The sequence below is a fragment of the Sporisorium graminicola genome, chromosome SGRAM_10 (genome assembly GCF_005498985.1).
Source record: "Sporisorium graminicola strain CBS 10092 chromosome SGRAM_10, whole genome shotgun sequence".
NCBI lineage: Eukaryota > Fungi > Basidiomycota > Ustilaginomycetes > Ustilaginales > Ustilaginaceae > Sporisorium > Sporisorium graminicola.
The window spans coordinates 298,632-315,200 of NC_043720.1; the positions used below are offsets into that span (position 1 = coordinate 298,632).

The window sequence follows — 16,569 nt, forward strand, 5'->3', positions numbered from 1 at the left end:
GTATCGTGAATATTTATCGTATGGATGCTGAGCATCGTTCTGTTGAAAGTGTTTGTGCCATATTTCAGGCATCGATGTTAGCCAAGGCTGTGACCTTGTCCAGCACCTCCTGCCACTCCTTCTTGGCATCCGAAAGATAAGTAATGGCTCCACCAGCGCCGATCGACACGTCGTCACCGTCAGCAATGAGCGTACGAATCACAACCGAGAAATCGGCAGCTCCGTCGCACCCTAGCCACCCGAGCGCGCCCGAGTAGATGCCTCTCCTAGCACGCAGCTCATCATCTCTCTCCGCATCAGCCAAGTTGAGCTCCAGCCGCTCGAGCAGCTGTACACTGCGACGTTTCGGTGCACCCGTCATGCTGCCTGGAGGGAAACATCTGCGAATCGCTTCCGTGGTGCCAACGGATGCCTTGAGCTGCCCGGTCACAGTAGTGACTAGCTGGTGCACCGTCTCGTAGGACTCGACCTGCATGAGTTTAGGCACAGCGACGCTGTCCGAGTTGCAGAAAGACAAGAGGTCCGCGCGGATGAGATCCACGATCATTAGGTTTTCCGCCCGCTCCTTGATGTCGGCAGAGAGTATGGCTCGACGCGCTGCGTCCTCCGCCTCGCGCCACGCGAGCTTGTTTCGCTCCTCTTGGTGCGTGGCGCCGCCCCCGGCTCGCATGCCTTGCTCCCCCGGTCCAAAGCCTGCTCGAGCCAGAGTTCCCTTGATGGGCTTCATCTCGACGTGGCCGTCTGCGGTGATGCGCATGAACCGTTCCGGGCTCGTGCTGAGGATGGCACGGCCGCGGTTTTGCCGCTCAGGTCCTGTCCCGCCTGTAGTGAAAGAAGGCAACCTGATGAAGGCAGAGTAAGGCGCAGGATTGCGAGCTCGGAGCTTGCAGTAGAGGTCAAAGTGGTCCGCGTCGGCCGTGTCGAGCGGCGGAAGCCGACCTTGAAATTGGTTCGTCATGCAGAGCTCGTAGCTCTCGCCCGCAGCGATCAGCTCTCTGGCCGATTCAATTTGATCCATGTAGTCCTCGGCGAGCATGCGAGGCTTGAGCAGCGGCATGGCGCTTCGGAATGCTGCAGCGCTCTGAGCTGAATCTGGGAGAGAAAGACTTGGAGCTTGGCCGGAAAGCGCCAGGACACTTTCAAGTGTTTCTTGCATCCATATTTCGGCATCTGCCTTACCGAGCGCCCACCGAGACCAAGACTTGCCATTCCCTCGCAGGTCCTCTAGTGCGCCGTCCACTTTTGCCAAGCAAGTGGGCAATGGTGCTGTCAGAGAAGAAGACTCGACCAAGGCAAAAGCAATCCACTGATGCAGATGGTGATCGAAAGCGAGCACCCTCGGGCAATACAGGAATTCGGCGTCAAAAGCGTTGCCGTTGCTGCCCACTGGCGCGGGTATCTCGAGCTGAAGGCTTTCGTTCTTCATCTCGTAGCCCCAATAGCCACTGAAGCCGGTGCGGAAGAGGTTGCCTTGCTGGTCGTCATCGAGAATTTGGGAAGCAGCTGTCGAATCAATGGAATTTTGCAGCTGCCTCTGCAGATCATTCATAAAGGACCATAACGATGCGTCTTTTGACCCGGACAACGCGACCTTGGAAGTGCAGTTCTCGTCCCCGGACACGACGATATGTTGGCTGCCATCGCGGTACGAGAGGACAAATGATGGTAACGCCATGAAAGAGTATCGACTATGCGGGTCCTTGAGACGTGCGCTGTCTAGCCAGACGGCACCCGCCGGGCTTGTACGGCGAAACAGCTTGTCAAAGATGCGCACCATGTCGGCAGAGCGATCCGACGGTATCGCAGGTGAGCGATTAGCGAGTAGAACGAAGGCGCGTTTGTCGGCGACATGATTGCTCGCGGCGGGTTGTGCATGTGCGCATGAATGGCTCGCGAGGCAACGCTCGCCAGCAAGCCTGAGATGCATAGGCAGAGCGAGACCGGCCTCGTCCCAAGCGATGATCCGGCCGCGAGCCTCCGAAGACGTCGCGGACTTCTCGGTCTCCTGTCGTGATGCCTGTTGCTGCCAGTATTGTCGGACGAGGTCAAGGAAATTAGACATGATGGTATGACCCCAGTTGGATTCAATACTTTCTGGATGGAACTGCACGCCATAGAAGGGCAAGATCTTGTGCTGCAACGCCATGATAGCTGGAGAGAAGGTGTGTTCTAGGATCTGGCTGCCTTCGACCTCGGCCAAGTCGTCGACACTTGTCGCCACCGATGAGGGCATGTCACCCAAGTCAGAGAGGCGTTCGGATCCGTTTCGAGAGGAAAGAGGGATGGTGGAAGGAGAGCGACTCAGAGATGCAAGGTCGCGATGCTTGAGAGATACGGCGGCGTGTTCTGCAGGCACTCGGAGCGGAGCTGGTAGTGCATCCTTTCTGGTAGTGCCAGGACGGGGAGGCGGGGCTGTCGAGACCTGGTCACAGCTCCAGGCTGTTATGTGGAGGCAATCAGGCAGCGTATCCGGGTCGACAATCAAGCTGTTGTATCGAACGACGAGGGCATCCTGGGGGACGCCTTGAAGGATCGAGGAGACAGCGTGTTGTGAAGTCGCCTGTGAGAGTGGCGGCTCTGTGATCTTGAGCTTACTCTGAAGACCGTGACGGACACTGATGGCACGCGTGACCTGACCTCCAAAGGCAACTGCGAGGCCTTGGTGGCCAAGACAAACGCCAAAAACCGGAAGACGAAGTGATTCGTCCTTGAGCAGTGTTTCTGCCGCCCCAAAGTCGGCGGCCTTGTCTGGACTGCCGGGACCGGGAGATAAGATGATGGCATCGACGTACGGACGAACGAGCTCATGGAAGGCGGCGGGTTGTAATAGCGGATGTGTGTGTGGTAGGACGAGGACGCGATCCGCGATTCTACGCGTGAGCTCTTGGCGATCGTTGAGAGGAAGCTGACATTGCTGTGCGTCGGCAGGATGCAGCAGGGAGAGGAGATTGAGGGTATACGAGTCGAAGTGATCCACAATGAGGATGCGAGGGAGTTGCAGCGACATGATGTGAAGCAACGAGACAGGTGAACAGCGCTGCTTGTGCTGAATCAAAGTGTTGCGACGCCGTCGAGGATTTCAGAGGTGAGGAGCGGGGCAAGAATGCGTCTGAAGAATCAGCGTTGCAGCATGTCGTTCCAGCTTTCAAAATGCTCGCTGAGGAGAGCCTGCAATTGCGGCTGTCCGCTGCGATGCGATGCGCGATGGTGCGTCGACACGTTGATGGTGGTCGAAAGCTGTCACTACTTACACAGGATTCTTCCAAAATTTAGGTTTTCATGAAGCTGAACCGGGCAAGCCTCGGAGCCTTACCAAGAGCCTACTTTTCGTGCGGGTGGAAGAAAACCGACACTCTGAACCCTGACAAAGGACATTTCGCCGGCCAAAAGGGAAAAAAAGTTGGCGCTTCGACAAGGCGTCACGAGGGCTGACCATCAACGGCGATATCATCGAGCATGCATTGGTCCGCGATCAACATCCTAACAGCAACTCCCTAAACCTTGGCACTCCTCATCTCCGCATCAACAAAGCGAGCAGTAGCGGGAGGCAGTGTCGCAGTCCGCATTCTCGTCTGCTCAACCAGGCTGCTCCGCGTTCTGCAGCTCCTTACGATGCGCTGCTTCCAGCAACGACCCGTTCATCTCTGCTAGAGCACATGACTGCGATCATTAGCTGTGCGTACTGTGACTCTCCACACGTAACGTCACATTCGCGCTCCTCGCAGCTGGTCACGCCTTAGAACCGATGCTGCGCTCAGGCGCAGGGCGGCTGTACAAGGGTGTAGTCAGGGCAGTAGACTCGCTCATCACGGACGGCCCGACCATCACAACGCTGTCATCACACCAGCTCAGTCTTTCCATAAATCGACAAAGCCGACGCCCGGCTCCGCGCTCGACCTCATCAGCCAACGCCGCTACGAGAGTTCCCACAGCACTCTTTCACTCGGAATCGTACTTCAGCGCATCGCCGCCCGAGTTTCCTTCGTCCGTCGGGCATCCCGACCCCTTGAAGCTGGAGCGTTTTCTGCCTCCTTTGCTCGACATTGTTCTTAATGCTCAGAATGAAGTGCAAGAAGCACTCTTCACAGCGATTCAGCAGCTCGACGCCGATCGCTCCTGGCAACTTTACAGACAACTCGGCAAGTCCCGTCACAGCCTATCTACAGCAGTCATCGACTTGCTTATCACCTTGCAGTGTCGCATACCAGTCCGAAGTAGTCCAGCAAACGTCATCGACAGCCGTGCTGCTGTTCGTCAGGTCTGCGATAGGATCCTATCCCTATGCCACGACCGACTGCGCAATCAACCTGGCAGCTCCTCCCGTGCCATTACCTCTGCGAATGAGCATGACGGACTTTCGACACTGCCCGCTGCACTCTCCCTCAGACTCCTCTATCTGCTTATCATCGAAGAAGAGCAAGTCGCAGCATCCAAATCTCGCCGGCCCTCTCGCCGGCGCAATAGCCTCTCAGGGATCCTTTCGACACTTTCGGCCAACGTAGATGCTCGCCATGAACCGGGTCAGTCGCCAATTGATTTTGAACTCAGAGGGCGCCTCGCAGCCTCTTTGTCCCGACTCGGAGCTACAGATGCTGCCTATCGTCACCTGGAACTGGTAGTGAAGCCAGCAGCCTGTCCCAGCGCCAATGCCTTCATCGACCCGCGACCCTTTGATCAGCTCCTTTCCGCATTGGCGAAACAAGCCAACACCTCCACCCAAGCTGTTCAACATCTTCCATCTCCCGTCGATTCGACTTCAAATACCATCAAGGAGGACGATCCTATCATTCGAGCTCTGCGACTCACTGTGTCCTATGAAATCTCTGCATCCAAGGCCAACATTCACAGATGCCTCCAAGCCTTGGACTCCGTCACCCTCTGGTGGCTGCTACCTTTCGAACTGGATAGTGACCATTCACATGGTGCCAGCTCTGCTACGCACCAGCCCGACAATCGTCTCAGTCTCAAGCAAAAGTGGCATCCATGGCAAATTTCTGCAGACCAGCCGACCATCTCACAGGAATCTCTCGACTCTTTCGCCGAACGTGTCGCTCTAGTCCTTGCCCAGCGTGGCATCCTACAGCCGGCTCTCCATATCGTAGATGGCCTGCAAGTTACACATCAAGGCAACAACTTCCAGTCCGAGACACAATCTACACGCAAGATTCCTGACCACGATTTCTTCACTGTCGTCTTGGAGAAGCTGGCAGAACGGATGGCATCCAGCTTTGATTCAGACGCGCGCAGTTCTCTAGATAGGCACAGGGGGCTGTCGGCCGACCTCCATCTGGCGTTCAAAGTCTACACAACCGCGCATGCCGCCGGCGTCGACCTCGACTCTCGTCTCAACTTGGCTGTCGTTAACGTCCTAGCTTCTTGCTTGCCTTCGGCCGTGGCTGATCTAGGGCCCTCAAGATCTCGTCATACCAAGATCTCTGCTCAACTTGCTCGCCGCAACGAAGAACACGGTAGCAAACAGGCTCTCAAGCAGTATCTCCGCCAATTCACCACCATGGTACTCGGCAGCGATCCAGATCTGAGCAAGGGCAGCTTGAGCTATCCTGCGCAGGCCACCCTCCTTGGTCTTCACATGCGCACTCGCGATTACTCGTTCTCCAAGCGCCTCTATCAGCCCATCCGTCTGCGTGATTCGGACCGGGAGCTGTGGTCATTCGATCCGAAGGCAGGCTCTCTGCAGTACGCAGCTCTGCATCCCTTGTCAGCACCAGACCGAGACGCTTTCACCTGGTTCTTTGCCGAGAGCCTTCGCTTCTCTGCCAAGACCGTCTTTGCGGTCCAGCTCCACCTCGATTGGATCGCGAGCGGTAACGTCATGCCGTCCAGCCTCAACGCCATGTTTGTTCGAAGTCTCTTGAGAGCCGGTCTCATCCCTGTCGTTCGACGCGTATTGCACGAGCTCGAGGTGGATCGAAGCTTGCTGCCTGCGCGTCTCGCCCGCAGTCTCGTCGTGTCGTTCGCCGAAGCTGGCTATCCTGACCTCGCTATGGAGCTGGTCGTGAATGTTTCCCAGTTGACGTCTCCGACCTATCTGTCACAAAGAGGCAAGGTCGACAAGCACGCAGCATCAGGCTCACGCGATACCTGGATTCTTGTTTCAACTCTGAAGCTCATGAGCGTCGCGCTCGAACATTCCAGCAAGGCGCCGGCCGCCAAGGACGGTGAATTACATCGAAAAGTACTGCGCCTGTTCGAAGAGTTTAGGCTGGGCTTGACCCATCATCTCTTCATAAATATGGCACAGTCGAAGGACGCCTCACAGGCTCAGGCTCCAACTGCCGTGAGTTTGCGGGACGTTCGTATGGCCTACAATGCATGCATTCGGGCTTCATTATCAGGTTTGCCGACTTCGTTCCGAGTTTCCGAAATGACGGACAGTAGCGATCCCGACGTCAGCTGGGACACGACCGAGTCCACCTGTTTGCACGTAGAGGAGCTCTTCAACGAGCTAAGGGATTTAGGCGTTGAGCCTGACGATGACTCGTGGAATCTGCAGCTCACATCGAGCTTGCACGCATGCTTTGCAGCTCCCGATCAAGCAGGGCGAACAGAGTGGCTGCAGAAAGCACTCTCGTTGTTCGAACATGCTTCCAAGCAGGTCTTCAAAGCAGATGGCCCGCTTCACGGATCCGAGCACAATTCTTCGGCACTCGATACCTTCAGGTCAGCCTCGGAAAACGACGACATCCACCGGGTCACTCTGCATCCGGCCGTTGTCGCAGCCATCATCGATGCCAGTCGATGCTGCCGCGACCTCGAGTCCGGCCTGCGTGTTTACGAGCTTCATCAGCGCCGGAACGGGTTCAACGTGCATGTCGAAAAAGCGCGCTTGACACTTCTCGCGGACTTGGCCGAGCCGCGTGAATGTCGCACTGAGCTCCAACGTCTTACACAGCAGCATAAATCGGCTTTCAGGCACAGCGACCGCTTTATGAAGCATCTGCACATGCTCTCCTGCGCTGCGCACAACACTGGGCCGCGCTAGCCGTTCCGACGTGTAATCGCCGTTCTGTCGCCAAGAAACCTCCTTTGTTTCTCATCTGTCTCTTTGTACAATATGAAAATGATGTTGACTACAGTCGAAATGTGCAGGAGCACAGGGTAACGTGCCGAGCAAGGTCATCGAGAATTACGAGGCAGCACATCCACTTCCTCGCTCTGGCAGTGTGAATGACGACAATCCAAGTCCGGACCGTTTGTCGGTTGCAACGTGCCTCTCGCCAACCTCCACATTTCCGTCGAATGAAGGCTAGAGGTTGGTTTGCCGAACGTAGATTGTCTGATCTTCGACCGTTGACATGGCGGAACTGCTGAACTGCGTTTTTGAAATGAAATGTGAGATGCGTCGACGATCGGCTGGTCTTTGCCGCGATCACGGCATCCTGAAACCGGTGAAGAGAGCGTCAAACGAGCCCAAGTGGCACAAAGCGCGATGAAAGTACAGTATCGATTGATCGACTGTCGCTTGTGTGAGCCATGTGAACTTTTTTGTCGGCTCTGAAAAGCTGCATCGATGTGCGTGTCAACCTTGATCTTGTGTTGTGGAACTTACCGACGGCGAGCCGTTTTCCCGCCCTTCCAGCGCGCTCGTTCGCCTTCGGATTGCTGTTTCATGTTCGGTCTAGATTGTCGCTACGCATCGATCGTTGACTCTCGTCAAAAGCACGCATTCTTAGATAGCCTTATTAACATCGAGTTCAGGCAGCTGCAACGAAAACAACCTTCAGATATGTGTTTCTCACTTTGCCCCAAGAGCCACTTTAGCCTGACCACATCGGATAAGAATCGACGTGTGCACATGCGGGAACAGTAGTCGAAGGAAAAATCTGATTAGGCGCAGGTTCATCCTGCTTGCAACGAAATGAGTTCATCTCAGCACTTGCCTGACAATGGCTTGAAGACAAGATTGATTCGGTTCTTACACCCACCCACCACGCGCATGCAGAACGATGCGACTCAGCGACGAGGAGCGACTTCTGGCTCCACTGCCAGTTCGGGATCGGGTTGTACAACTTTTGACCCACTCTCCGCCCGACGCACGATGCACACAATTGTGAAAAGCCATACAGCTTGTCAAGAAGATTACTGGTCGAGGGGAAAGGTATAGCGCACAATACCAGGCTCTTGTGCCATAGCTGCCTCATCGTTGGCCCTGTGCGAGCAGCTGCGAAGGCCGTTAGAGCAGACGATGCTTACACATTTATGCTTGCTGTACCGCCTCTCGAAAGTGTTGCACTTCATCTTAGAGTAAGGCTCTGACGCAAGAGCAGAAGCGCAGATGAAACCGGCTTCAGATCACCTCCATAGCATGTTGAGTTTTTGGGATCCCGCTTTCTCCGCACGACGCTGTACAATACCAGCGTACCATGTGAGCGCAACCACTCTACCCGAACATCCGACATTGCCCTCTTGGCTCTCAATAGGCACAGTGGCTCGAGTGGGTAGCTCCAAAAACAACCAGAAAGACGATCCACATGCGGACACATATCCGGATACTGCAACACATTCATGTGTGAAATCTCCATTGTCTATCCTTCAAATCCGATCCCATTGTACGTCAGTAGCAGCAGGAACACCCATGGCTTTTCCTGTATGCAGATAAGGTGGGAGTAGGCGTTTCCGAAGCCGGTGTCTCGCTACTCTTCTCCAGAAACTCTGGATAGCCGCAATCCGCAGTTTGTCGCTCGCACTTTCCTGAATGCTGTGCAGAGGTTGAGCCTCGCATGCAAGTATAAAAGGTCTTGTCTGCGCATCCGTTTACGTGCTCAAGGAGACGCCGTTTGCTGGTTTGCAGACCATCCTCTATCGTCTGAGATTCGTAGTGTCGTCCGCTTGGATCACCGGCCTTTGATGTTCTTTGGCAGTTCAATCCTTGGAGATGCTCAGAGCGGAAAATGTTCCCCCATGACACGACCGATGCTTCCAACTCGCCGGCTCCCGCACTACCCGATGTTAGCCATTCAGCTTCGCCCAGCAGTGCAGCCTCTCCACCGCCCGAATGTTCGCCCGGCCTCTCGCCTCGGACATGCTCTCTCGACAACGATGTCGCCTCGTCGCATCAACCTTCTCTCGAACATTCCACGCCACCACCACGATCGCCGGCCGTTCAGCATATGTGCACCGGCACAGAATCGTCTCCAACGACTATTCCCCCTCGCAGCGCTACGCACCTGCCATCGCCCACCCTGCCGGTAGCTGTGCTGAACATGAGCGAGATCCAAGCGCGCGCAGAAGCGCTCGAGATGCAGACGCGCAGGGACATAGAAGCGACACAACGCTTGGCGGAGCAGCATTTCGAGGAGGTGAGGCCGGACGCGCGTGCAATTCGTGCCACGCATGCGTGCGACCTCTGTCGGCAGCGGAAGGCGAAGGTGAGTCCCGCGTACGACTTTGCCCGGGGAAGAAGAAATTCGCTGACCAAGAGTGGGTGGTGATGTGTTGGGGTCAGTGTTCGGGCGAGCAACCGTGCGAGCGGTGTGCGAAGCAGAACATCCTGTGTGTTTTCTCGAACAAGAAAAGCAGCGCGCGACTCTATGCGCCGGTGGAACTGATGCGCTGTGGGCCGTCGCAGTCTTCCTCTCTGCCCGTGGCGCAATATGGAGAGGAGGGCAGGTTGGGACCGACGCGCACAGCGCCGAGGAGCCACGAGTCGCGGTATGCCAGCATGTCGATCCCCTACGGTCTGCGCAGGAATCCTGCACCATGCACGACACTGGGGTTCGACGCCGCCGCGACATGGGAAGCCACAGCGAGCACAGTGGTACAGCCAGCTCGCGATGGAGGAGATTCGTCAGCCTGGATCGCGCCTCCCCCGTCGCAGCAGGGGACACAGCTAATCAGACCAACACCTATTCGGGTGGGTGCCACCTTCTACCAGGAGGCGCATCGCAGGAGGTCAAACACCGAAGAAGTCGAGGAGAGCTTCCACGACCAACTCCGGGGAGACACGCCTCCAGCCAGCCGCTCGGTCTCTGCCAGCGAGCGGTTCACTGTCATGCCTCACTTAGCACGGCACAACATCCCCGCCCTACCGAGACCTCTCCAAGAAGCATACGGCGCAGTTGGAGTTTCTGTTTCCTCCGCACTCAGCTCTGCCTGGACTGAAAACATCCCACTGCTGCCCACAGTAACATCATCGACTCAGAGGGCAATCTTGCACCCGCGACCACTACCGACCTTGCTGGACCAACAATATGCCGAAGACGCAATGAGCACCCTGAGGCGCACTGAGAGGCAGCCCAGTTGGTCGATTGATTGCATTATGTCTGAGGACGCTGTGTCGATGGAGTTCAGCTACGAATCAAGGAGCGAGCCGGTGGAAGAGCAGCGAAACAGGACAGTGGGGGGTTGGGTTTCGCCAGTGATGCTGCAACGCAGTAGAAGTTTGGGCGACTCCTGGGGCGAGTCTACGTCTAGCGGCCACGACGCGCCTGAGGGAGACGGTCAGCAGCTCTAACTTTCAACTCGATCATGGCCAGCCCCACTACAAGCCCCCAATTACCTGGCAAGTCGCTGTGCCAGCGCTACTTGTGGCGAGATGCGCAACACATGCTGTCGACAGCTTCTGAGCCAATGCTATCTATGTACAGCCATCACGTTCCCCCAGCATCAGCTCAAATGTGAGCCTCTTGTACGCATGCAGGCAGCAACCATCCAGACGCCATTGAGATGTTTTGCGAGGTGCCTGCATTCTGTAGTTCATCTGACAACAGAAAGCATTCCCATGCACCTACAAGTGAGTAGATGCACACTAGAATGCGTTGTTATATATTAACGTTATACTGTTATCTTTGCAGATGTAGGGTCTTTAGCTCAGCAGTAGAGCGGCAGACTTCGGTTCTTAAATTCTGAAGCTCGCACCTTCTCACAAGGTGTGGTATTCTGCAGGTCGCGGGTTCAATCCCCGTAGGACTCTCTTTTTTTTAATAGAAAATCGCGACATGAGGCCCTTAGGATTTAAATTGGCTGCCTGCTTCACGATGATTAGTGTTTTCAACGTTAGGCTCAGTCGACAACTCTACAAGACTCGCACAGCCTGTTGGAAACGTGCATGATCGACGGTGTGAGTGTCTGTATTGAATGGCGCTGAACTAGGTGAACAGCGAGAGGTGAGCCCTGGTCTCGCATCAGCACGGCCCAGCTCAAACGCGAGCGGCACACTGCCTCTTCAACCACTCGAGCGCCCTAGCATCCTTCTGCAACCTAGGACCCACTTTGGCTAGCACCTCATCGTGGTAGTCGTTCAACCACTTCTTGTCCTCCCTAGTCAGTAGATCAGCGTCGATCAGCGAGACCTGGATCGGGCACATGGTGAGGTGTTCAAAAGTCAAGTAGCCCTTGCTGCCAAAGTTGTTGGGCGTCTTCGCGGGACGCACAATAACGAGGTTCTCGATACGAATACCCCACTTGCCGTCCTCGTAGTAACCCGGCTCGTTGGACACTACCATGTTCTCCTTCAAGCTGGTCTCGTTGAACACGGCGCGCGTGCCGATGCCCTGAGGACCCTCGTGGACGTTGAGGAAGTGTCCGACGCCGTGGCCCGTCCCGTGGCGGTAGTCCAAGCCGTCCTCCCACAGCGCACGGCGGGCGAGCACGTCTAGCAAATACCCCGTGGTGCCCTTGGGGAAGATGGCGCGGTCAATGGCAATGTGGCCCTGCAACACGCGCGTAAACGCACGGACGTGTTCCGGCGCGGGCTTGCCAAAGTGCCACGTGCGCGTCACGTCGGTGGTACCATCGGTGAACTGCGCACCCGAGTCGCACAGGTACAGCTCGTTTACGTCGATCGCAGGGCAGCTCGACGGGTCCGGGCTGTAGTGGATGATAGCACCGTTGGGACCGGTAGACGAGATCGTCGTGAAACTCTCGCCTCGGAAGTGCTCGAGTGACTGGCGGTACGAGCTGAGCTTGTCGGCTCCCTCGGACTCGGTCACCTTGTTGCCGGCATGCAGCTGCTCCTCGAGCCAGGCGAAGTACTGGCACAAAGCGGCGCCGTCGCGAATGTGACTCTGGCGGAAACCTTCGAGCTCGATGTCGTTCTTGATCGACTTCTGGTCGCCGACGATGGATCGAACAATCTCCACCTTGGCTGCGCCTCCAAGCGCCTCCTGCACAGCCAACGACGCACTCTTCCCGATAAGAATCTTGTCTCCCTCGCCGAGCTCAGCACCAACTTTGTGGAGGTCATTGTAGAACTCTGCATAAGGTCGAAGGGTGACTTCGGAACTCAGGCTGTTCTTGACGTCGTCGGTGAGCTGGTTGTCGTTGACGTAGAGCAAGACCTTGTCGACCAGCACCAGCGCAAAGGAGAAGAAGACGGGGTTGTAGGGAACATCGGTACCACGCAGGTTGAACAGCCAGGCGACCTCGTCGAGCATGTTTGCCACAAAGCCGCGAGCCGACTTCTTCTTGATTTCGTCTCGCAGTTCGCGGATCTTGTCCGACGAAGAACGGCCGGCAGTCTCTTCCTTGAGCACGAAAATGGGCTGGGCTGGTCGCGTCGGGCGGTCGGTCCACACCTGGTCGACGAGGTTCTCGCGGATGGGTACAAGGCTGGACCCGATCTTGGTGAGCTCGGCGGTGATGTCCTTGGCATCGTCTGCAGAGATGAGCGAAGCATCCATGCCAATCTTGGAGTTGGCGGGGAGGTTCTTGGAGAGGTACTCTTGCCACGTGGGCACGCTGGGCTCTCCCTGCTTCATGAGCGTCCACACGGTAGGCTCGAGCTGCTTACCGGCTTGGAGGAAGTAGCGCCCATCGGTGAAGAGAAGCGCCTTGTCGGTGGTGACGACCGCAGAGCCGGCAGAGCCGGTGAAGCCGGTGATGTAACCTCTACGAAGGTCCGATTCGGCAGGGTATTCGGAAGCGTGCTCGTCGCCGGAAGGGATGACGTAGGCGACGACGCCGTGCTTGGACATGAGCTCACGAAGAGCCTGGACCCGCTGAGTGGTGTCGACCCGTCCTGTTGCGATGGCACCCATTTCGTTGTCGTCGTTTGCAGGAGAGTCAGAAGTGGAGGCCGATCGAGAAGCGGAGAGGTGTTGAAGACCGAACGATTGTTGCTGAGGTCCCGAAAAGCGAAGAGCTACACCGTTCCCGGAAGCTTGAAGTAGCGTCCCTCGCAGCGAGGAGTGGTTCGTGGGGAAGGGCGTGGGCGACAGCTTGGTGACAGTGACGCCAGAAGTGGACGTGTGGAGGTCAAACACTCGAGGTATGCCTGATGATAATCTTGTAGCGATAAGAGAGGCCGAAGAGAAACGGAGAGCAAAAGACGCCTTGGAAGAGATGAAGAAGAGCGACCTAGTGGATGCAGCAGCTATCATCTAAATGTAAGACGGGTTGGAGAGGAAAGGAGAAGGCTATTGTGGTCAGCAGCAGCAAAGCATAGGTGCGACTGTGCGCTCACACAATCCCCGAAAAAGAGAAAGCGGCGGTTGGCCCTGTCTCGGCTTCGACAATTTTCCACCTTGGTCGGTGCGGTGCATTCACCGGCACACCGCTGAGCACGGCGAATTCCCCTCTCAGCAAATTACGCGGCTGCGGTCCTACTGTTTTGCTTCTCGTTTTTTCGGTCCGTCCGAACAGAACTCGGCGCGCTGACTTCCGACCTGCGACCTTGCAAAGCACAATGAGGACTCTTGCTCCTCATTGGATCAGATCTTTCCATCCAATGGCATCCGCGGAGGCTGGCAATACGGCAACTCTTGCACCTGTCTGTCTCACAATACGTAACCTGCGCAGACTGCGGTTCGGACGACCTGAGAGAATATTGTGTGTGACCTTGTTGAGAAGGTCGGGGAATATGAGATGCATTGCAGACACGACCATGAGTGAGCTAAATGAATGGGAGCCGAGACCGAAACTAGGGTTGATGGTCCTTTGCCTAGACTGCACCGTCTGCCGCCAAAGAAACAAGACCGCTGAGGCGAGTCGAGCGAGAGAAGTGTGTTGATGCCGAGAAAAGGCTGGATCTAGTTGATATACTTTTATAAAAGAAGAATGTGAGGGAGTGTTGGTGGATTAGCCCGTTGAGTACTGTTACAGTGAGCCTAGACGACTCGTGCAGAGAGAGAGAGATGATTGCACGCAAACCTCGGAACTGGAAAGAAAGATGAGAAGTAGAAAGCAATTCGAAAGGAACCAACATCCCCAACCGTGGACTTCGCGCTCGCTAGCAAGGCGAGACGCTTAGTAGCGGTAGGTGTCGCGCTTGTAAGGACCGTCGACGGGCAGGTCGAGGTAGTCGGCCTGCACATTGGTCAGCTTGGTCAGCTTGACGTTGAGGCGGCCAAGGTGGGCAAGAGCGACCTCCTCGTCGAGCTCCTTGGGCAGCATGTACACCTCACCGCGCTTGTACTGGCCATCCTTGTCGTTCCAAAGGGCAATCTGGGCCAGGGTCTGGTTGCAGAACGAAGCCGACATGATGAACGAAGGGTGGCCGGTGGCGCATCCGAGGTTGACCAAACGGCCCTCGGCGAGCAGGATGATGCGCTTGCCGTTCTTGAGCGTGTATCGGTCCACCTGGGGCTTGATGTTGCTGACGCTGGCAGCGTTGGCCTTGAGCCAGGCAACGTCGATCTCAATGTCGAAGTGGCCAATGTTGCAGACGATGGCGTCGTCCTTCATGGCCTCAAAGTGCTTGCCAGTGATGATGTCACGGCAACCGGTGGTGGTGACGAAGATGTCGGCCTGCGAGGCAACGTCGTCCATTACGTCGACCTGGTAGCCGGCCATCGAGGCCTGGAGGGCGTTGATGGGGTCGATCTCGGTGACGATGACACGGCAACCGTAGCCACGGAGCGACTCGGCGCACCCCTTGCCGACGTCACCGAAACCGGCAACAATGGCAACCTTACCGCCGAGCATGACGTCGGTGGCACGCTTGATACCATCGACGAGCGACTCACGGCAGCCGTAGTAGTTGTCGAACTTGGACTTGGTGACCGAGTCGTTAACGTTGATGGCGGGGAGCTTGAGGGTACCCTTCTTCATGGCAGAGTAGAGGATGTGGACACCGGTGGTAGTCTCCTCAGAAACACCCTTGATCTGGTCGAGCAGCTGGGGGAACTTGTCGTGGACGAGCCAGGTGAGGTCACCACCGTCGTCGAGGATCATGTTGGGGCCCTCGGGGTGGGCGCTGAGCGTCTGCTCAAGGCACCAGTCGTACTCCTCCTCGGTCTCGCCCTTCCAGGCGAAGACGGGCACACCCGTGGCGGCGATGGCGGCAGCGGCGTGGTCCTGGGTGGAGAAGATGTTGCACGAGGCCCAGGTGACCTGGGCGCCGAGAGCAACGAGGGTCTCGATGAGGACGGCGGTCTGAATGGTCATGTGGAGCGAGCCAGCGATGCGGGCGCCCTTGAGGGGCTGCTCAGAACCGTACTTGGTGCGGAGAGCCATGAGACCGGGCATCTCGCCCTCGGCGATCTCGATCTCCTTGCGGCCGAAAGCGGCGAGTGAAATGTCGGCGACCTGGCGAAGCAGCGGCAAAAGAAGGAGGAGGGCGTCAAGTCAGCGTAACGATAGGGTCAACCTTCTGTACGAGCGTCGGTGGTAACATACCTTGTAGTTAGGCATCGTGTATGAGAGATGAGGGGGGGATGTACGAAAGGTGGATGGGGAGAAGAATGGATGTGGTTGGGAAGGAAGGCAATGGTGGCACGGTAGCTCCGTCTTGAAGAGCACCATCCTCTTGTTTGCTGCCGCCGCTCACTGATTCAGGAAGAAATCAGGTGTTGGAAACAGCGAAAATTTGGCGCATCTCGAGAACAGACCATCCTTGTCCTTCGCTTCACCTCTCTCTCTCCTGGTGCACGTTCGCCGCTCCTGTGGCGCTGCTTCAGCTGCTGCTGTCACAAACAAATTTCAAAGATGAAGCTTTTCTTCTCAATTCTCTACTTCTTCCAGCCTAATGCGCCACTCTCTGCCTGTGTGCTCTTCTTCCCCTTCTCGCGTCTGTGCAGATCTAGGGTCTGGAAGAAAAACTTCTGCCAGTAGCGCCTTCTGCAGGTGAGAAAATCTTTGGACAAGAGCATTTCAATTGGTTCAATTCAAATGAGTTTCTAGTCGAATGTCGCGCTGCGTGACACGTTCTCTCCTCACGCTGGCTTTGGAAGGTCGCTGGCGCTCGGACCAAACTGCGAACGAGAAGAGCGGAAAAAATGTTTAAGCAAGCTCTGCACCCTGCTGGTTTTGTAGTTGTCGTGTCGGCCGTTTCGAGCCGTTACATCCTTCGAAGCTGATTAATAGGGATCAAGATGTGCGGGAACTCGGTCTAACAATGCGAAAAGACGGCCAGCGCACGCGCCACTTTCTCGCAAAGATACAGAGGCACGGGGCAAAGGCAAGGAGCTTCTCCTCCTCCTCCTCCTCCTCCTCCTCCTCCTCCTCCTCCTCCTCGGTCACCGCATAGTCCAACGGTCTTACCCCTTCTCAGCGTCGCTCCTTCCTCGTGTAGGTTTGTCAACCTTCAACACAGAGATCAAGATTGGGATCAGAATGCTCTGCTTTGTTCGACGTTCATAGAGCTTGAACCCGAGCGTTTGCTAATCCTGA

The 16,569-nt window shown here is 56.2% G+C and overlaps 5 protein-coding genes across 5 annotated transcripts; 2 read left to right on the forward strand and 3 right to left on the reverse strand.

The window, feature by feature from the left end:
- Nucleotides 1-64: 64 nt before the first annotated feature.
- EX895_001164 (uncharacterized protein) lies at nucleotides 65-3,007 on the reverse strand (the record flags this gene model as incomplete). The annotated part of the gene is made up of 1 exon (XM_029881764.1): nucleotides 65-3,007. The coding sequence occupies one exon, from the start codon at nucleotides 3,005-3,007 to the stop codon at nucleotides 65-67; it is 2,943 nt and encodes a 980-aa protein (XP_029741852.1).
- A 738-nt stretch (nucleotides 3,008-3,745) lies between these two features.
- On the forward strand, nucleotides 3,746-7,003 carry EX895_001165 (uncharacterized protein; the record flags this gene model as incomplete). Its single annotated transcript, XM_029881765.1, has 1 exon — nucleotides 3,746-7,003. One exon carries the CDS (start codon nucleotides 3,746-3,748, stop codon nucleotides 7,001-7,003), a length of 3,258 nt encoding a protein of 1,085 aa, XP_029741853.1.
- A 1,909-nt stretch (nucleotides 7,004-8,912) lies between these two features.
- Nucleotides 8,913-10,474, forward strand: EX895_001166 (uncharacterized protein; the record flags this gene model as incomplete). Its single annotated transcript, XM_029881766.1, has 2 exons — nucleotides 8,913-9,389; nucleotides 9,590-10,474. The coding sequence occupies 2 exons, from the start codon at nucleotides 8,913-8,915 to the stop codon at nucleotides 10,472-10,474; spliced, it is 1,362 nt and encodes a 453-aa protein (XP_029741854.1).
- Nucleotides 10,475-11,159: 685 nt separating this feature from the next.
- Nucleotides 11,160-13,340, reverse strand: EX895_001167 (uncharacterized protein; the record flags this gene model as incomplete). Its single annotated transcript, XM_029881767.1, has 1 exon — nucleotides 11,160-13,340. The coding sequence occupies one exon, from the start codon at nucleotides 13,338-13,340 to the stop codon at nucleotides 11,160-11,162; it is 2,181 nt and encodes a 726-aa protein (XP_029741855.1).
- An 865-nt stretch (nucleotides 13,341-14,205) lies between these two features.
- On the reverse strand, nucleotides 14,206-15,591 carry EX895_001168 (uncharacterized protein; the record flags this gene model as incomplete). Its single annotated transcript, XM_029881768.1, has 2 exons — nucleotides 14,206-15,486; nucleotides 15,577-15,591. The coding sequence occupies 2 exons, from the start codon at nucleotides 15,589-15,591 to the stop codon at nucleotides 14,206-14,208; spliced, it is 1,296 nt and encodes a 431-aa protein (XP_029741856.1).
- Between the last annotated feature and the right edge of the window lie 978 nt (nucleotides 15,592-16,569).